At 53.4% G+C, this 20774-nt stretch overlaps 1 protein-coding gene and 1 long non-coding RNA gene across 5 annotated transcripts in view; one reads left to right on the top strand and one right to left on the bottom strand.

Annotated features, from left to right (window-relative positions):
* SETD5 (SET domain containing 5) overlaps positions 1-20774 on the top strand; it is a 76397-nt gene that overhangs the window by 1980 nt on the left and 53643 nt on the right. The window contains exons 2-10 of one of the 3 annotated variants that reach the window (XM_080606826.1): positions 46-154; positions 267-354; positions 2161-2328; positions 4457-4619; positions 5710-5795; positions 6246-6353; positions 6808-6877; positions 6971-7063; positions 8334-8394. In XM_080606826.1, coding sequence (XP_080462952.1) covers positions 46-154; positions 267-354; positions 2161-2328; positions 4457-4619; positions 5710-5795; positions 6246-6353; positions 6808-6877; positions 6971-7063; positions 8334-8394 — 946 coding nt within the window. Of the gene's footprint in view, positions 1-45; positions 155-266; positions 355-2160; positions 2329-2453; positions 2556-4456; positions 4620-5709; positions 5796-6245; positions 6354-6807; positions 7064-8333; positions 8395-9607; positions 9817-20774 lie in introns of those variants that run through there. The other 2 variants (XM_080606827.1, XM_080606828.1) reach the window with 2 other exon arrangements.
* Positions 333-5858, bottom strand: LOC308200733. Of its 2 annotated transcripts, XR_013955758.1 has the most exons (4): positions 4797-5858; positions 4432-4581; positions 1222-1420; positions 333-464 (listed from the first exon to the last, which is right to left on the bottom strand). It is a non-coding gene; the product is annotated as an uncharacterized lncRNA (long non-coding RNA). The 2 variants fall into 2 exon arrangements; XR_013955759.1 differs by lacking the exons at positions 333-464; positions 1222-1420 and adding an exon at positions 2539-3238.

Genomic DNA, 20774 nt, shown 5'->3' with positions numbered 1-20774 from the left:
GCGTTTAAGGCTATCAGTAATGGCTCCTGGCCGCGTTCCCCACAGGAGGCCACCACCCGGTGCGGGAAGGAGAGGTGTTCAACACGCGATACCAGGCTCTGCGCGAGCTGGGCTGCGGGGCCTTTGCCACCGTCTGGCTGTGCCAGGACACGAGGTGAGGGGCTGGCCGCCGTCTGGAGAGGGACGGCCACTCTCCTGGGCAGGGCTTGTCCCTTTCGCAGGCCACCCTGGCGTGCACTGCCTTACAGACATGGTTCGTTTTGTAGGAAGAAGAAGAACGTAGCTGTGAAGGTCCTGAAGAGCAGGGAGGGCTTTGCTGAGGCTGCCCAGGACGAGGTCTCTCTCCTCCGATGCGTATGTAATATTCACAGCCTCTGTGCTTTGCTCCGTGGGGATGGCTGCTGAGTTCAGAGTATCAGCCTCATCGTCCCTTCTGCTTCCAAGTCTCAGCCTGAGGAGCTGGGCTGGGGAATGGAAAAAGACATTAGATAATTCATTAAGTCACACTGGCTCTGAAACAGGCACCTTCTTCTTCCTCCTGCTTGGACAGGTGGCTGTGTCTCACCCCGCCGGCCCATTTCTTTCAGCTGAGACCAAAATCCAGTAAACAGCAGGAACCCAGAGAAATACAGGGTGGAAAAAAAAACACACACAGAAAGGTGGTAATGGTGTTCTTAGGCAGCGATGAGAATGTTTCCAACGTATTTGTGTGCTTCCTAGCTCAGAGGGCATTGCTTTATCACAAAAAAAATACTGAAGTAAAAGGAAATATCCAGGAAAAAAATGCAGGATGCAGCAAACATATAATAAACCTCTCAACTCGGAAAGCTTCCTTCTGCCTTTGCTAATGGATGTAGTAATTAGGTGCATGCATCTGAGTCCCAGCTAGTTGCCTTTGAAGATGGCTTGACCTGCTAGTTCTAGAAAGCTCGTTACAATTCTTGGAGTTTACTTAAATGCGAAGTTACATCAGCTTTATGTGAACAGAAGCTATTACATTTTGCCTTTCAAATTACTCCGAGGCCTTTCTCCAGCAGGTTTTGAAAAGGTTTGTTTTGTACCTGTAAATCTGCAGGCCCTCTCCAAAGGGATATGAGCCAGACTTGGTGATGCAAGAGGAAGTACAAAGTGGCACTAATTGAATGTAATCAAAGGGGTGCTTTTCTACACATCAGCACAATACTGTGTATAGACCGAGCCTTACCCTTGATTTCTTATTACCTCTCTCCAAAAGACACGCCTTCCATTCACCAGAACGTAGCTGGTTCCCAGGGCCACCTCCACCAGTACAGGGGTCCGTGCCCGCAGCGCTGCCAGAAGAGGCGGTCCGGTCCCCCTGCCTTCCACACACCTCCTGGTGCTGGTGCAAACGGATCCAGCAGCTGCACAAAAACCAAACCCTGATCGCCCATGGTTACAGCTGTGTCAAAAAGAAAAACGGAATATATTTATATCTGAATTCATTGTATGTTTGTATTAAATATATATACACACATACACACACAGGATTCATTGCTGTAGCTGGATCAGCGCTCTGTGGGAGCAGCCTCATGCCACAGCGTGCCCTCCTTTCCTGTGAGCCCATGTGGGCTTCAGCACCTGGAGCGCCCTGTGACAAGAACTGCCACCAATTATCCGCGTACTGTGTGAAGAAACATCTCCTCTGGCTTGTTTCTGACCCTCCCAAGGGCTAGGTGTATGTAATGGCTCCTGGTTCTTGTACAAAAGATGTGTTCACCCCTTCGCCCGCGACTCAGTATCAGAGATCTCGGCTGTACTTGCCCATAGCCAACCCTTTTTTGGCCCAAAGAGGCCCAATTCACTGGGCTGTTCCAGATGTGGAAGCTGCTCTGCACCCTGGTAGAACAACTAGCCTTCAGCTGGCCAACCACAAGCACAATGCTTTGAATTATTCAGATGCTGAGAGGGTGATGCTCCTACCTGGTCCAGGGGAAGACAACATACAGAAATCTGTTCTGTGGTAACAGACTCAGCTCGTGTGCTCGGAGCCTGGTTTGCTTGATATTGTTTTCATGGGGTTTCTCATGAAGTGTCAACCCCTGGAGGAGAGAGGCTGTAGAACAGGACAAAATGGATGCAAGGTGTCCTTATTCACATATACGTCTCTAATTGCAGCTTTCTTGGAATTCTCCCCCTCAGGTGAGCAGCATGAAGAGGAAGGACCGGGCAGGAGAAAACATTGTCTGTTTGTTAGATGACTTCAGAATGATCGGAGAGAACGGCTTTCATATCCTTCTGCTGGGAGCGATGCTGGGTCAGCAAAGCTTGGGCTTGCGCTGGAGAGCCACAGGATGGTGTAAAACCAGGGCACGTGAAGGTGGCTGGAGGGGGGAGGTTGACTAAGGAGATATTTGGCTGCTCTGGTGAGGGGTAAAAGGCTGGTAGTAGCACCTTCTCTCTGTCGGTGAATCCATGACTCTCTCCCACATACGTGCTTGGTATTTGAGGCCCTGGGTCCTTCCCTGCGATGTCTGATGTGTAACTATGCAGCTCAGGGACTGCCTTTGCCTTTCGTGAAAAAATCTTTACAGCAGGTGAGAACTGAGCTCTGACTGGGTGAGGGCACCATGGGAGTGTTGGCTGGGTGACAAGTCATTGTCTTCATCCCGGGGTCATCTGCCGTGAACTTCCCTGTGACTGCATCAAAGGGACAACACAGAGTCAGTGCCCAAGGCATACAATTTAAAGGAAAACAGTAGCTACTTCTTTCGGGCCTGAGGAGAGAAAATGTTAAATAAAATGCAGACTGGGAAGTCAACACAATCTCATTAATACAGGGCAGTGTGCCTTTCTGCCCGTGCCTGTAGTCTCATCGGGTGTGGAAAGGGGTCAGGACCGCTGATGTGAAGCGTCAGGAATCTGCAGACCTGCGTCAGGGGGTACTGAGATGGCAATTCATTGAATTTTCCAGCAGCTCAGCTGCTCGCAGGAGTAGCAGGGGACAAACAGCCTGCCACGGATACGTTTCTTGTTGACAAACCATGCATTTCTCTGTCCTCCTGCTACCCTGAGAAGTTCCCTCTGGTCTGCTGCCAGACTGACAGCACTCAGCCCAGCTTCCAGCCACGGGTAGCACCGATGGGTCCGGCAGGGCTCAGGGCTGCCCTCGGCTGTCTGCACAGTAATGTCCAAGGCAGTCTGCCTTGTCACGGATTCCTTCCCAGGGCTTTCCAAATTGCTGGTGCAGTTTTCTCAGAGGCAACACTTCCTTCATCCCCTGTAAGGATGTGGCATGCTGATCAAACAGGCCGTGCAAGCTGAGTTTCTTATGTGTTGTCTGTGTAGCTAAGGATTGGGAAACCTGAGTGAGGTTTAAGAATAGTTAACATCACATTTTGCCTCCAATGCTGAGATTTGTCAGAAGTTTGCAGACTTGCCAAGATGAAGATTTGCTACCTTGATTCCTGTGCCCTTCTAGGGACACTGAGAAAAAAAAAAAAACACTTCCTCCTCCATCATTTTTCTGGAATATCCACTTCTTCCTCTAAAGAGGTTCCACTAACACCTCAATAAGTTATATGAAAACGTAGTGGTGTTAATCAATGTGCTCCATTTCACAGCCAAGCCTTTTGCTGGATCCACTCCCTTATCTGCATAAATAGGAAAATCTCATTTCTTTTTTTCCCTTCAGATCCGTACTGGGGCAGTATTTACTTCTGATTCACTCCGGTTTAGCTATTTAAATCTTTCCCTGTGTTTCAGTTACCATTTAAGGTTGGTATTTCCCTGGGGCTGGTGTTCATCCCAGAATAGATTTTGATAATACAGAGAAGATTTGCCAGCCCTTTATGACTGACCGGAGTGTTTAGAAAAAGGCAACAAAGCTCCCCAGTAGCCTTTTCGCTGTTATTGACTTCTGATAGCGAGTGTTTCTCTTGCACGCCTTGTTTCTCTCTCCCTGTGACGGCCAGGCTCTCCCTGCTCCGCCGTGAGCTGTTCTTTCCCTACATGGCTCTCCTGCAGCACCCTTAATTCCTCTCTGCACTCACTCACTCGTCATCTCTCCCTCCTCCTGTCCGGGTTATGATTCACCTCCTTCTCTCTCCCTGCACGATGGGACTCCCTCCTGTGCCACGTCAAACTCCCTACAACCGACTCCCAGCTTACATTCCGATGATAATGCTGTGTTAACAGATTGGCACGGCGGGCCAAGGGCTTAACAGCCGCATAAACACAAGTGGCTTTTCAGGAGAAAATTCTGCTTTGTAGTTGCAAGGCCTCCTCCATCCTGTTTCCAGCTCTCTGGGCTCGCCCATCGTGCTGGCACTTGGGGACTCTCTGGCCCTGTCCCCAGGCTCCCTGTGCCAAGCACGCAGGGCCACCGAGCTGATGCTACCCCTCTTTAGGGTGCACCTGCAAGTTCATGCAGGGTGCTTGTACGTCCCTAGCTCCCTCCATCGTGCTGCTAACCTGAGGTGCTGTGATGCTCCCGCAGGTGCTGGCAGGGCTGCACTTCCTGCACAGGCGCTGCCGGATCATCCACGCAGACCTCAAACCTGAGAACGTGCTGCTGTGCGTCCGTGACAAAGGGCTCCAAAGGCTGCTCTCCGACGCTGCCGACTGTAGACAGAGAAAGGATTTGAGGTTAAAGGGAACAGGTGAGCTGCGGAAGTTTTCTACAAGAAAAGAGGCTTAAGAGGGTGTTGTCAGGGACAAAATGGAGAGGTGGGTGCAGATAGCTTAGGAAAAGCTCACAGCTCCTGAAACACCGGTACAAAACAGCACAGGCAGCTTAAATGGCTGAGAGGCCTCTCCTATCTTTGCTTACTACAAACCTCAGACCGAGTGGCTCCAGGTTACTCAAGGCACCCACAGAGAAGTGGTCTTGCCAGTAGGTGTGCGTGGGGAACGACGACAAATCACAGGTGCTCATCAATAACCTCACCACAACGCCGGAGCTGATTCTGTCAGAACGGGAACGTTCCCTCCTCTGGTATTTCCAGCCACCGAACGGATTGGTCTGATCAGAAAGCTGGATGACACATCTACTCTTTATTTCCCATATTCCTGAGGTTTGTGGGAGACTTGTATACAGTCTAATCTTTGAGGCCTTCTGAAACATGATTTATTTTCAGAGAACGGAGTGAATATAGAATAAAACATAGGGCCAGAGAGTTTCTCAAGAGATTTAGTCTCCCAGCAATGAGCCCCTTTGTATTTTCTCCCACAATGTTCTCCCACGAGCATTTCTCCCATGAGCATTTCTCCCATGATGTTGCCATTTTGTCCCTCAAACCCTGGAGCAATTAGGGAATGCCAAATTATTGAGAGAGTCTTTTGCTTGGAGCAGAAAGGCACAATGTTAGCCGGAGGCTGACAGCTCAGAGTAAAGCAGTAAAACAAAAATTACCCTTTTCCAGAGTCTTGTGAAAATGTCACCGTCACAGTGCTTGCCAAGCAGGCACCTCGCAGCAGGAGAGGTGCACGTGGTCCCACAACTCCTCTGAAAGCTGCTGTCCTCCCTAACATCCTCTTAGATTTTGACTGGATACCAGCCCTTCCTTTGTGTTTCCTCACAAATCAGAGGTGGCATTTTATCGGTGACGAAAAGGAGCCATCCGTCTAAAGCATTTTTGGACCTTTTAGGTTTAAAAACTTCAAAACTTCATACATGAATCCTCCATAGTAAATGATGAATAGCTGTTGGTTTGGAGAAAGACCTGTTTTCTCTCTGTCCTTTCCACCTAGGAGGTGATCCTGGCAATCAACTGGAAGATTCTGATTTAATGAGCATAGAAGTGAAAATTGCAGATCTGGGCAGCGCGTGCTGGACGGTGAGTCTGCTCCAAGTCCCGGTCCCATGCCAGCGCAGGATGCTCTGCACTTCTTTCCGTCACACTTTGTGTGTCAGTCCTTCCACAGCTGAGTAGTAACTTCAGGGAGTGCTGAAGTGATGCTCATTCCAGTGGGTGTTTTATTCAGCATTCCCAGCTCAGAGCTGGGCACTGTACTCCCAGAGGCATCAGCTTTGGATCCTTCTTCAGCTTGCAGTTAGTCCGTACAACCACAAATTCAAAATCGTGTTCACTGTTGAATGCTGGGAGGTAAACTTACCACAGTGTAAGTGGGGCTGAGAACGGGTCTGATGTTTCCTGCACACATTTTAGTACACACATTCAGCTCTGCCCCCGAGATCCTCATTACTGCGCGGACAGCTTGTGACCACAAGCATCGCTGTTACTCATTTACGGATGCTAACCAAAGGGCGTTTGTTTCTATTTCAGTACAAGCCTTTTTCCAGGGAGATTCAGACGCAGCCGTACCGTGCCCTGGAAGTGCTGCTCGGATTAGACTACGGCACCCCTGCGGACATCTGGAGCACGGGCTGCCTGGTAGGGCTGGAGGCAACGCGTGCGTGCATGGAAGACGACTGACACTAACAGGCCAGGGCCAGCATGTCCTCAGCGCCCACCTCTGTGCTGCATGTGGAGCACGACTTCCTTGCCGTGGCTGAGTCAGAGAAGGAAAAACAGGCTGTCTGCACTCCTTCACTTTGGACTGAAAGTATGCTGCTGATATAATTCACTATAATTAGTTTACGCTTTGGGCAATTCGCACTCCATGTATGTTAGCTCATAGACTTGACTGGATCAGGCACAAACTGGTTTCCATCCTGATGGAGCTAAAGGAGCTGTTTCACAATGGCACAGGATAGATCAAAGCAGTGTGAGCCTTTCCGTGTATCAGTTCTGTGTGATAGGAAGGGAAATTGGCACCCGTACTGAGTTAACAAGGAAGAAAAACTCCCAGTCGGTCGGTGAATTAACAAGGCTACTCCATTTCTAGGCATTTGAAATGGCAACAGGGGAGTGTCTGTTTGATCCTCAACCTGGGAAATATTTCTCCAGAGATGATGGTAGGACTCCATCAGTTGTATTAATTTCATTGACAGAAGTGTCTCAATCTTTGTACATAGATGTGTTTGTCTTTTTTTTCTCCCTCCCTCCAGATCATGTTGCTCGTATTATTGAACTCCTGGGAAGAATCCCTCCCCGCATTGCTTTCTCCTGGAACAAGTCAACAAAGTTTTTCAGCAGGCCAGGTAAGAATCGGAGTAGGGAAGTTTACTCTAAAAATCACTGTGGATCTCTGGCACACTGCTACTCAGCTCACGCTGAAAACCACCTGAAGTGATGTTACACAACGCAGGCTACAAGCAGGGACAGAAAACTGAGGTGGAGATTTCATAAAGTGCAGTAACACTTCCTGCCCGGCCACCTTTGCAATCCAGGAGCATTCCAGTAATTAATGCAAATGCAAAAGCCTCAAAAATGGTCATGGCAAATGCCCAACAGGGAAAAGATTTCCATCCTTCCTCCTGTGGATCTGGAGAGCATGGAAATGAGGACAGGAAATAGCTACATGGCAGGAAAGCTGAAAAGAGTGCGTAACCGGCTGCATTTCACCCATTCACTGGCAGAGAACAATGATGATGAGGAGGAATGGGACACTCATATCCTTCCATCCTTCCACCATGGCTGCTATATTTAGCCTTCTGACCTAACTGTAACGTCTTTTCTGTTTTAATCTCTCCAATTCCTTTCCCTTTGACTCATTAAGCTTGAAATCCTTGTCTTTTGACTTCAAGGCATTGCATGACTCCATCCTTCTGCAATTTAGTCTGTCCTCCTCTTTCACGCTCACCAGCCATACAGCCCGTCTACCTACGACTCGTTCTGTGTTGCACACTAGTGCCAGGCTGCAGTTCACCACACACCTCCCCGCTCGTTCAGATCCCCTGTTCACGTTTATTCCTTCTGCGGTGCTCAACATACGTGAATCAAAACCAGCCCTTGTTTTATATGCGCTCTCCGTGAGAACCAAACTGGCCTAACCGCACATGCCTAACCTGAACCACCGCATTTACACCACACATTCGCGGGGACAAGGATCGCTTCTTGGTCAGCAGTGGCGCTCTTCTGGGCCTCACGCAGCCAGCAGGCACAAAGCAAATTAAACGTTAGTGTCTTGTGACTGTCTGAGGCGCTGCAGCGAGCCGATGCACGCGGGGTTGGACGGGCGCAGGGACTGCGCGGGGCTGCGCCATGACTGTTCTTGGAACGTTTTTCACTCCTGGTGTGTTCTCAGCTAAATACCCGAGAAGGGGGAGGCTCCAGACATTAGTTTGGGAAGATGATTTCTGAGAAACACCTGAGAGCCAAGTTTGCCAGCGGAAGTGCGGATGAAGCTGAGGCAGGAAGATTAGTGCAGAAGGGAGGGCTGCTTTGGCTGAACTGCGCGAGGCGAGGAGTTGCAGCCTGTTCCTCTGGCGAAGTGCGATTAAGGTGCCGCGCTCGTGATGTCTCTGACAGGCGCTCTCCTGCGGATCTCCAGGCTCTCCCCCTGCAGCCTCCACACCGTGCTGGTGGACAGGTACAAGTGGAGACAGCACGAGGCCGCCCCCTTGACCAGCTTCCTCCTGTCAGCGCTGCGGTACGCCCCCGAGCACCGCGCCACGGCCGCGCAGTGCCTGCAGCACGCCTGGCTCCGCTCCCCGCCAGCGGCCCCGGGCGGCCTCCCCCCGGCCCCGGGCCGCCCTGCCCCGCCGCGGCAGCCGCTCGGGAGCCCCCCGAGGTGAAGGGGCCGGGCCCGGGCTCGCTGCCGCGGCGGGGCGGCCCCGGGCGCTGCGCACAAGATGGCGGCTGCCGGCGGCGGCCGGGCTGCGGGGCCCTCCCGCGGCCATTTCGTGCCCCGGGGGCTGGAGTTGGGCGGGGGGGGGGGGGGGGGGAAGGCGGCGGGGCCGCACCGGGAGGCGCCGCGGGGTGACGACTGGGCGCCCGGCGGGGCTGTGAGACTTGTGTAAAAAGCCAACGGCGCAGCGGGCATTAAAGGGGTGTTCCGACCCAGTTCTCGTCCCTCGCGTCGCTTCTTCCGCCGGGAGCCTGAGGGGGGCTGCGGGGGGCGCTCTGAGGGGGCGTTTATTGATTACAACCCGCAGGTTGCAGCGGGCGGGCCCCGCCGCCTCCTCCTGAGGGGCCTCCCCCCGCGGGCAGCGCCCTTTGTGCGGGGCCGCAGCCCCCGAGGCTCCCCCCTTCCCCTCGGGAGGGCCGCTCCGGGGGCGCCGTGCGACGGAGGCGGCCCCCTGAGGCCCGCGGCCGGGGGCGGGCTCTCCCCTGACAGGACCCCGCCGCCCCCTCCCCCCGCGGCGCGGACGTGCCGAGCGGCAGGCCCCGCGCCCGCCGCAGCGCGCGTGCGCTCCCCTTCCAGCCTCCTGCCCTCCCGCCCCCCCCTCCCAGCCGGCCCGCGCATGCGCAGCGCGGCCGCCCAGGAATCCCGGCCGCCCGCGCCGCCCCTTCTTTCTGCCACGTGTCCCGACGCGGGAGTCACCGCAGGCCCCGCCCCCCCGCACGTAGCGCGCCTCGGCCACCAGGCACCGTCGCGACCCGCCCGGCCGCGCCGCCTCGACGGCCCCCGGCGGGCCGCCCCGCCCGATTGGCAGCCGGGCGAGCCAATCAACCTCCTCGCCCCTTGGGGCGGGCGGGCGGCTTCCAATGAGGATCGAGAAGGGGCGTGGCCGGGCGGCGGCGCCTCCAATGGGAAGCGCGGGGGGGCGGGGCGAGGCGGGCAACGGGGAGCGGGAGTGGGCGTGGCCGGGGCGCCCCTGGCGCCGGCGCCGGGGATCCCCGTGCGCCCAGTGCCGTTTCCGCCCGGCGCGGGGAGAGGCCGCCGCCGCCGCCGCTGCGGGGGGAGGGGCCGCCGCCGAGGGCTCGCCGCCGCCGCCGGTTGCCCGGGAAACGCCGTGGCGCTGAGCCGGGCCTAGTGCCGCGCGGGGGGCCCGGGGAACGGGCCGGCCAGGTAGGCGCGGGGGGCAGCGGGCCGTGCCCGGTGCTGGCGGGAGAGGGGGGAGCGCGTTGGGGCAGCGGGAACCGGGGGTCTCCCGGTGCGGGCCGCTGCCCTGCCCCGCCCTGCTCCGCCTCGGGGCCCGGTGCAGGCGCGGCGGGAGGCCCGGCCCGGGCCATCATGGCGGGCACGGGGCTGCACGGCGGCGGCGGCGGGGCTCGGGCCGGTGCTGCGGAGCGGGGCGCTGCGAGGCCTGGCCGGGCGGGGGGAGCCCCTCCGCCGGCCTTCCTCCTCCCTTCCTCCTCCTCCTCCTCCTTCTCGTCGTCGTCGTCGTCCTCCTCCGCCGCCCCGCCGCGCGGCCCGGGGCAGCCCCGCCGTTACCGCCGCCGGTGGGAGGGAGGGAGGGAGGGAGGGAAGCGGCGGGGGGGGGGGGGGGGCGGTGCGTGCCCGGCATTTTCTGCTTGCTCATGGTGCCGGTGCGCGGCGGGCCGGGGGCCGCGGCGGGGCTCGCCCTGCCTGCGGGAGGGGGCTGGGGACGGCCGGCACGCCGCGCCCCGGGCGGCTCGCGCAAGGTCACCGCCGCCTGGGCACCGGGGGCACCGAGGGGGGGGGGGGGGAGGCACCGGTGGGGTCCCCCCTCCCCTCCTCCCTGCTCTGGGCGAGGTGCGAGGCCTCGCGTCCTCTCCCTCGGGGGAATGGCGGGGGGCAAAGGGGGGGGGGGAGCCCAGCGCGTCCCCCCTGCCCCGAGCTCACCCCCCTGAGGGCTTTCCTTAAGGTTTCATTCGGGGGGGGGGCTCTGCCCTCCTGCCGCCCCCGTAAAGGGTGCGGGGCTGCTGCACGCCCAGGGCCCTCTGCAGCCCCCGGCCATTATATAAGTGGGGTGGGCAGCGGCGGGTGCCCGGCCTTTTGTCACGGATGGGTGCAGCTGGGGCTGGGGGAGCCGGGGCCGGTGCCCCCCCGGTGTGCCGGTACCCCCCGGTGTCCCCATACACGGCGACGGTGTGCCCGTACCCGGCATATCTCACGTGGCCCCCCCGCTGGAAGGGCTGTTACACCGTAAGGCAGAGCCCCAACCCAGCGGACCGATTTCCTTTTCCCCTCAGCAGCAGCAGGAGATTTCCCTTCTCGCTCGTATAGGAAACACAGGGATTTTTTTTCTTTCCTTTTTTTTTTCTTTTTTTTTTTTTCCCCCTTGCGGTTGACCCAGGAAGTCATCTCGCCGCCCGGCTCCCGCTGTGGAGGTGCGGGGAGGAGGGTGTTGCTTCGCCCTGGATCCTGCGGGTACGCGGGGAAGGCGGTGACAGCAGCTGCCGCGGGCTCTGGAGCTCCGGTTGCTATGAGAGGAGCTCCGGGAGACTTGGCTGCGATCTCCAGGGGAGGACGGCCGAGCAGCCTCCATTAGCCTGGTGCCGAAGAGATGGCTGGCTCGTGGTCAGGGAAAGCGTTTGAGGGTGTTTTTTTTTAGGGGGGGGGCCGTTTCTCAGGTCCAGAGCAGAAGCTGGTCTGGTTCGGTCCCGGTGCGACGAATCCGCCGGGGTGGGTTTCAGCCTGGTTCGGTGCTTTGTGGGATCGTGCTCGGGGCTGGAAACCCCGGGTTACCCTCCGCAGATATTTTGGTCTGTGTGAAAAGTAGGCCAGCGAGAATCGCGAGGATCTTCCTGTTAACTGCAGGCTGCAGTCGTGTCTCTCCTGAACTCCAGCCTCCTTCCCAGCCAGTAACAGAGCCAGATGCTTTCCTTATTGTTTGTGTGTCTCCTTCCTCCCCTTCCACCGGCTGGGCCCCACTTGCCTTATTGACTGGAATTTCTGCTGTGTGCGGTGGGTGTGTGCAGCAGACACCAGCCCGCTAGTGCTGAGGAGGGATTTTCCGTTCACAGACCAGGGAACAGTCAAAATAATGGCCCGGCTCAACTTCGGGGCTGGAAGCAGAACGCGGGCAGAGGAGTTTCCCTCTGCTGCCGACTGCGGAGCGCGATTTAACCTCTGCTGCTCGCACGGCCCCGTGGCAGAGCGTGCAGCGACCGCTGGGGAGTGCGGCGGCGAAACATCCTGCGGGTAATGGGAAGATTCCCTCGCTTTGGGTCGACTCGAAGGCTCGACGAAGGAACAGTTTGCAGGAGGCCATTTTTGACGTGACTGTGTAGTGTGGAATCTGCCAGCTCCCATCCACGCTCTGTCTACTTGACTGTAATAGCTTCCCTTTTTTATTTATTTATTTATTTTTTTAAAAGGAAGAACGAGCGCCTTTCTTATCTCCTTAACTAAGCGTTTGGCACCGGCCGCTGTCTGTGTGGTGTCGTGCTGCTGGAAGGGAGCTATCCACGTGTTCCAGCGCGGCTGTTAGGACTGAAACTGGCCGAGGTATGCGGCGTGCGAAGGGGGAATGCGGCAGCAGCAGAGAACAACTGCCATCTTTGTGAACTCGCACCTCTGCCGGGGAGCCCCTCTCTCTCTCCCTGCCTTTCCCTGGCCTGGGCTATCGGGCTGGCCGTTGCTGATCTCCTGAAGCAAAAATTCCAGGAGCAGGATAACGTGAGCGAGATTAAAATCCGCTCTGGCAGCGGACGCAGAACTCCCAGGTAGCGTTTACAGGTGAGGCTCCAGCGCCCAGATGGCCTCATGAAGTGGGGGAACAGCTCATAACCCTCCTAAAAACGTGCCCAGTGCCGGGGCAGAGCGTGGTGTGAGGGCATCAAAACCCAGCTCCTCCGTTTGGTAACACCCAGCGAGCCACCTCCGGTGCCCCTTAGCCTTTGTTTACAGCCTCCCTGTCCGTTGTAATGGGGAATTAATCTGCCGCCTTGCATCCTGTTGAATAACTGACACCGCTTTGGCAAGGCCCTGGCTCTGCTTTTACTGTCATCTCCCCAGTGACCCGAAAGCAATATTCCTTAGCTGGTGTTGCCTGAGATTATAGCCCACGGTGGGGTGGTGAAATCCCACGTACGTTTAAATCCCTTTTTAGAAAGAGTACTCGGTTACAACCAGGTCTTACTTGGAAAAGTAATAGGTCAAAGTTGAAAAATGCCATAGTAAAGAGGTGGCGTTGAATCGGCATCCTGGAACTCTCAAAAGCTTGTACTCTCTTTGGGGGCAAAAAATGCAAACACAAAGCAGCACTTCATTGAGATTTTCCAAATGCTTCATGAAACAAAAGATCTTTAATTTAGGCGTTCAGGTGCAAAGCATATGAGGGAGACCTAAGCGTGTTGTGCCCCAGACATGCAGTTTATCAGCCTCAGTGGCCTGTGCTTTTCTTTCATTTTGGACAGCTAGACTTTTTCCAACTTGTTTTGAATGATGTGATGAGATAAAAATGTTTGTATCTACTCTGGCAGTAACAGAACAAACACGATGGGTGCTCGGAGTTTTGGAAATTCAGAGATCATTGTTCTCATGGCAGTATTACTGTACTGCAAACACACGTTTGTGTTCTTTCTCTGGTGCTGCTTTTGTGTGTAATTAAGAAGTTTTACCGGTGAAATTTTGTATTGAGTATAGAAGGAAGGTTGTAATAGGCGTAGGGTTTTTATACCAGAAGTAGAAGCAATACTTTAGTTGAAAGTGTTAAATGTATGCCTAAATATCTGGCATGTGAGACGCTAAATCTCAGTTGACCGTATGAAACTTCAGCCATTTGCTTATTTTAAAATAAATACTCTATAGCATTATATTTGTCTGTTCAGCTCTTTTCTCTTTTTGAATTTAACAAAACCAGCTATGTATGTTAAAGTTGTTAGAGATTCCAGTCAGACTTTGGCTTACATGACTTGTGGCAAGAGTTAGTGCATAACAAGTTCGAAGTTACATTTTTAAGTTAGAGTTTTGTGTAAGTCTGCCTTCACCCAAACCTTTTGCTGATTTTGATCCCGGAAAAAGCCCCAGACAGTAATGCAGCAAGAGCCCAACATCTTGGGGCTGCGGGAGCCGAGCTTGTTTCACATTTTGTCTTCCCTTAATTCCTTGCTGAAGTTGCTTGGGGTTTCTCGGTGGTGTTTTTTTTTTTCCAGGATTTGCTATTTTGGTGGCAATTTTCCAATATTCCTGCAGCAAATCATCCGCGCGGCGGCCCCTGTCCCTGCTGAGCGGGGAGAATGTGCGGCGCTCCCGGCCTCCCCGCTGCGCGCACCGAGGGGTGGGACTTGCTAAGCTGCTGGAATCGCAGCTAATGCCCACCGAGCACGCTGAGAAACACTCTTTTTTTCGACTTCTTCTGGCTCGATTTTTGGTTTTCTGTGATTAGTAAAGATGCTCTTTGTCTTGGAGGGTGAGCTCCACGGCAAATCAGGAGGTTCTTGTTCATCTCCCCCCGCCCAAGCTGGTGGTGAAGTATTATTTTCCTGTAACAAAAATAGCTGAAGGGATTTTTCCCTCGCTTCAACTGATGAGTCTGAACTTGAAAAGCCGTAGCCCAGAAGAAGAAATCTGCAGTGGATGGTAGCCTTAACGCCAGCTTCTGCGGACAAACCCCCCAGGAGCGTCAATATTGTTGTTTCACTTGTAAATCTGCAACTTTCTGGTCCTTACATCTAATTTAAATGCTTAAACAGCACAACAAACACATTTTTAAATAACAGATTGGGGGAAGAAAAGCTTTCTCGGTGAGTTTCCTCCTACCAAGCGCACACAAAATGTTTTAATGAGGAATATGGGAAATATTCAGAGAAGTGCACTGATGTGCTGGGACTTCAAGGTGGAAAAATGTGGGAGGACTCGTCAGAAGTTTGACGGGGGAGCTTGTCGTGAGCAGGAGAAGTAATTTCTTTTGTGGTCAGGAATCTAATAGTCCCACATTCACCAAACGTAAAGAAAAAGGGGAAATGGAGAGGGAGGGACAGAGAACGGTGGCATTGAGAAACAGGCAGGAATTTGGCTTTTAGAGTGAAGTTTAGCAGTGAGCTGTTGTTTATGCTAAAGTTTAATCCGTATAAACTTGATAACGTAGACAGGTCTTGCATTCCTCCCTGGGGGTCACGGAAGGGCTAAGTTTAGTGGAGGGGAGGTATCCAAAGCAGCCAGATCCATGCAGTTTTTAAGACAGCAAACTCTTTTTTTCTTATCCATCCCATTCTAAACGAGCTTGGTTATTTTTTTCACTTACAAGCTGCCTTCTGAGACAGAATGCGAGTGAGCTTTGAAAACAAAATGCTTAAGCCCTAAAATATTCCGGAGTAATTTTAGAGTAGAAAGGTCACCGTGCTTTTGATGTGTCCATATTTAGAGAGCGATTACAATTGCAATCATATACATTGACAATAAGGCATTGTCTGGCTTTGGGTAGCTGCTCATTTCCTGACTCAGGCGTGTTCCAGTCATCCTCGTGGAGCTTCTGCCAGCCCGCGGTGCTGGGCTGGGTTTTCTTCTGCACCCTTCTTCTTTTACAGGACCAAACTTTGCAGTTGCTGTGCCAGTGGCACAGAAGGCAGCTTGAAGTTGCAATACTGGGAAGAAGCCTCTTGGCTTTGAAGCGGGCAGTTTGAAAGGCAGGCCCTCAGTAGGGAACGAGTACAAGATCCCGACATCAAACTTCTTAGCAGAACGTACCTGTTGGTGAGGATTCGGTAAAAGAAAAAAAGTCAAGACACAGCTCGGAGCCTTAACTGGTCAGCGTCAGATAATGCAGTCTCATGGTAGTGCACAGGCTTCGTGTCATGGAAGCAAGTGGCTGGTGTTTTGGAGGATTGTGTTGCACGGAAATATTTGGATAAGGAAGACCACTTAAGCCGGCGTTGCTCAGGCTGGAGGAGGGGAAGAAGCTCGCTGCCGGGACCGAGTGCCAGAGCTGCAGAGGTGAGAGGATGGCACCGGGAGGAGTTGAACTTCCCACTGCGGCTCTAGCCCAGCGACAGAGCAGTGTTTTTCCTCAAAGCCCTTTCTCCCAGCCCTGCCTCTGCCCAAATTACATCTTTCTGGCAGCGCTCTCGTTGCTCTCTAGCACTGGCACCCTTCACGATGCCAGTGTGGAAGCTGCCCCTAATGAGCAATTACCAGATGAGCTTGTTGGAGTGAGTGGAGACGTGAGCACGTACCCTCGCTTGTCGGCAGGAAGGAGCACTGGAAAAAGCTCAAGAACCACTGATTTGGAAGCTGGGGTGCCCCGGGGTTCAGCTGGGACCCCTAAGTGTTAGCTCGTCTCCCCCTGGGTTGCGGTATCAGTGTGTAGGTCCGTGTAGGCTGAGGTAATGGAAGAATATCGGAGCCCTCTGAATTCGTGTTTTAACTTTGAGTCTTTAGTTAAAGACACCAAAACAAATTATTTCCTGTGTTTTAGTGGCATTAGGTTGAAATAACTTATAATCATGCTGCAGGAATGCTTTCAGTAATGTGGCTGTAGATTAACTTCTGCCACAGCGAGGCTCTGGAAGCTTCCTGCGAGTGCAGCTCAAGAACTAGCGAAGACGGGCTGGCTGCTCGCACATGGAGTGGGATCTCCCGACTGCAGGGGAGGCTCGCTTTCTGGTGCAAAGTTCTCGCAGTTCCATGAATTTCTAGGATATTGGGATCAACCTGGAGGTTAACAGGGAACAAGGGTACCTGAGGGGGAAAGTCGGGTTCTGAGCTTGCCCCAGCCTGGCTTTGCTGTGCAGTCGTGATGCACACCTCGGGGTTTGCTGGTGTTTGGAGCTGGAAGGGGTGCTTGTGACCCCATCACACAGTCCTTGCACGACTTTGTGTGGGATTTTGTTGCCCATCAGCGGTACGGTTGAAGGTGACCCAGTGTGCTGCTCCCACAGCCCTGCTCTCCTTCCCAACATCGTTTCTCCTGGATCCAGCACATGCCTGCCCCAGTCGAGAGCCGCTGGGGAAGGCAGCCTGGCAGCAAAGCAGCGCCTTTCTCATCCGGGCGGCCGGCTTCTCTGCTGGCCTCTGCTCGGCCGCGGGGCCGGGCCAGCACCAGTGCAGCCGGAGATGGGGAGGCTGCCCTGACGCCGTGCCAGCTGAAGTCAGCTCGAAACTATTGCAGCGCTGCACCCTGCGCGCGAGGTTACCCGGGGTGAAGCTACGCCGGGCAGCCGCGTCCACGGCTCGCCTGCAGAGCGGGGGGGGTTGGCTCCTCCGTCCTCACCCCCCAGCGGCCTCCCGCCAGCCCTGCTGCTCGCTGGGTCCCTTTCGGAGCTCACGCAGCTTGCTAACCCGGCAGAAAGCCGTTTTATTTATTTATATATTAAGGTTTGGGGTTTTGCTGGATTCTTTTTCGCCTTTTTTTTTTTTTTCTCTCCAAGAGAGCGAATTGAATTGGCTCGCCAAGATTTGACGAGCTTCCAGAGCCCTCACAAAATGACTAGGGGAGAGCATATGGGTGGAAGTGCAGAGGATGTGGTGGGGACCGGCAAAGGGGAGCAGGGTCTCCGCCTCGGGGCGGCTCGACGGCTGGATCCCGTAACCCTCCGACGGCCGCTGCGTGTGGGGGGCTGGCCGGGAGTCCGAAGCACCACAGGGTTATTCCCTCGGTGGCTGTGCGTGAAGCAGTCCCTTTGGATAAAACCTTCAGTTCCCCGGTCAGAGAGGGGCACCGCGGGCTTTCCTTCAGCTGGCGTTTTGCTCAGAAGCTGGTCGGGTGAAACCTGCAACCCAGGCTGGGTCTGCGGCGGTGGAACGGTGTTAGATTCGACTCGTGCCGCTGAGCTGTTCCTAAACAGCAAATTCCTGCAGGTATATTCCTGCAGAAAGTAAATACGGCAGAGAGCTCGAGTGATGCCTCATTTTGGTAAATGACAAAATATTAATTAGTGTTACAAGCGCTGCAAACATCTGTATAAATAAATGTGCTACACAATGTTCCGTATTCTTTTTTTTTTCCACCTGGTAATTAGTCTGTATTTTGCATCGACTTGCAGGTCATTATGACTGGTGAGCTATAGAGGCATGCGCAAAATTGTGAATTAGGGAGGATACGTTGTCAATCAGATGTATAAAAAATGCAGTAGTAAAGAAAACTGTAGCAAGCATTCCATATAGCTGTGCTGAGAGGAAGGTATAGAGATACATGCGTGGCTGGAACAATGCAAAAACTTAATTCAGCCAAGGCTGCTCGCAGCGGAAACTCAAAATCCTGTTTCTTTAATACAGAGAACTTGGTTGTAGCAGCGTGTGTTTGAAACAGAGCAATTGGCTGTGTGCTGCACATCCCCGCGTGTGCCGCTCCGCCTGCACGCTGCAGGCTGGCCTTTCTGTTTCCTGCACTGGCTACTGGGGCTGGTGGGACGTGGGGCAGCTTTTCGGCCATTTGAGCTTGGAGAAAGTTATTTAAATGCCAGCATGTCGTGACACTTCCAAATGGATATTGCTGTGCAAAAACTCATGTTGGGCCTGAGCCGTATGTCTCGTGAGCAAGAAATGTCATCTGTTGTAAGGGTAATCCTTTAGTTAGCGAAAATCTTCACAAATAAGCCCAAGCCTACCATGCTAGAATAAGTGAAGAAGGTAGAAAGTTTCAGTAAGCAACAGGCACTGTGGTATTTTGGGGTATGCCCACGGTGCTCCTCTTTGGGGAGGTTCTGCTAGGGTGGGAGGCTCCTGGGCGCAGTCCCCAAGCTGGTCGCATCCCTTACACACCGAGCTGCCCAGTGCTGCCAGGAGGATGGCACTTGCTGCCCGTCCAGCTCTGCTCCCAAAAGATGTCTGAGCACAGCCCGGGTCAGGGAATTTTAAGGTGGGTGCAGAAATTGCTTGCATCCATCAGCACAAGCCCATCGCTTGGTGGAGTCTCTTAAGCACTGCGGATGTGGGATATCCTTTGTGAAAATGTCATAGAATGTGTAAGAGGATGAAATACGCGCTGGGAAAGGACTTTACGTCCAAACTATCGACGTGCGTAAGTAAAATTACATTGTCACAGCTCCGACTTCCTGCTCCTGTGTTTCGAACTCTTGTCTAAGCAGATGGAAGTAATAAATTAGTAAAGAATACAGTGTGAGCTTATTCTGAACGCAAGGGTAGACACCGAAATCTGTTGTTGCTGGTTTGGCCGTTCTGGGATGGAGGTTCGGACTGGTAGCTTGAGACTGAGCTCAGCAGAAATTCGGTGAAGTGCACGCGGAGAAGGTACCAGGAGGAACGCGATGGCTGGTCCAGACGTCGACACGCTCTGCCTTTCACAGAACTGCACGGAAATGAAACCAGGATCCTTCAGGACAAGTACTTGGATTGAAAATTGCTGTTTTTACCATATCGTGCAGCGGACGGGGGTGATGTAAGAGCAAAATGTTCTTGGGATCAGAACTTGTAGCGTTTTGTTGCTCTTCTAGTGTCAGGGTTTAAGGATTCACTCCTCTGAGAGATAGCAAAGCGGGCTGTTCCTGTGAGAGGCAGTGTGTTGGGGCAACATTTGAAGGAATTCTGATATTTGCCGTTTTATGTGCAGAGAAGGTTGGGAGGGGAAGAAATAAATGGCCTTGACATAGATTTGAAAAATGATGGTAACTTTCCGGTCTCCTGTAAAATAAAATTACCCAAGTTGTTAAGAAGGATGGTTTGACTGAAATAGCATGTGGGCTTAAAATGTACAAATTTGTCGTGAACAACGGGAATTGCTACGGAGTTGTGTTAGTGTCGAAAGGGTTTAATTTAGCTCAGGTTAAAATCTCTCAGTTAAACTGATTAGCCACACTTGTTGGGAGGCCGCTGGTTCTCAGCCGGGATGCACGTGTGGGTCTTCAGCTTGCAGTGACTCAGATGAAACAAGTGAGGTGGCCACGGCACCAGGTGAGGCTGGTTTTGAATGCCCTTAAGTGGGGAGTGTATTGGGATTTCTAGCGGCTAATACTACAATCCTCTTGGTTTTTTTTCCCCCAACCAAAAGTTCAAGATGCGGTTCTTCCAGGGCGCTTTGTCCCCGCTCTCGTGCTGGTGACATGGATTCGCTGAGCTCCTCACGCTGTGTGCTGCCGTCTCGGTGTGTCGCTCTGGCTGTACTGATAGGAAAATCAGGGCGCAGACCAGGGATTAGCTTGCACACGACATCCTTTAGGTGGTACGGAGGTAACACAGGGCTCTTCCCTACAGAGCTCTTGGTGCAAATCGCCTCTTTTAGACTCTTAGAGGTAGCTGTCTCGTCCTCACCACGGTGTTCGTGCTCTGCTGTGCTGAGTTGCCTCTCTTGTACCTTTAGTGTCCTTCAGCAGTGTAGTAAAGCAGTCGGTGGTTTTAATTCTGATGTTGGTGGACACAGGTGAGAAAGTCAACGGAACCGGGGCTGGGGAAGCCGTGTAGGACGAGGCAGGGTATTTTTCCTGCTTGTTCTCACCAGCATTGTAATGCTACAGGATTGTTCTTAGCCTGAACTGTGTTGTTGCTGATTTGTAGCCGACAGGACTGATAAACTATGTGAAGGGGCCTTCAGAGTATCTGTGGCAAACTGTTCTTGGATGGCTAGTGCACACTAAGTCTGTCTGCATTGTCAGGGAGTAGAACTGTGCTGTTTTCCTCCTGCGCTGAGATCATTCTCCTATCCAACTGTTACCCAGCCGATGTCTTGACAGTCCTCAGTTTTTCCATAATGACAAAATCAAATTAGCCCGAAGATGACTGGTGCATGCAGAATTCCTCTTGGGTAAAGCATGTTGGCCTGAATATTTTCTGGCTAGTTTTTTCTCGGGAGAATTCAGTGTTTTGGGCTTGAAAAGGAAAGGAGAAAAGATGCAGATGAGGAAATGCTGGTGTTGGAGGTACGGGGAAAAAGCACACAGCTTTCTTCTAGAACATAATCTGTCCAGCTGTGAGTTAGTCATCTTCAGTCTTGTACAGAATGCGTCCAATCTAAATAGTTGAGCATCTCCCTCCTGAATGCGGCAAACCAGCATCTTTTATGCTTATGTGAAGCTGTAACAGGCGCAACCCATCTTAGGAGTGCCTTCATACTTGTGAACCTGCAGCATCCATCATGCTGTCAAGCCTCATTTACTCATGTGATGGGATTTTTTTTTTTTTTTTTGGCTTCTGTTCCACAATTTTCCAGGTTTAAAGAGGCTGCT

Source organism: Anser brachyrhynchus (assembly GCF_964034855.1).
Source record: "Anser brachyrhynchus genome assembly, chromosome: 10".
NCBI lineage: Eukaryota > Metazoa > Chordata > Aves > Anseriformes > Anatidae > Anser > Anser brachyrhynchus.
Note: the sequence above shows the minus strand (reverse complement) of the source record. Positions and strands in the feature narration are given on the sequence as shown.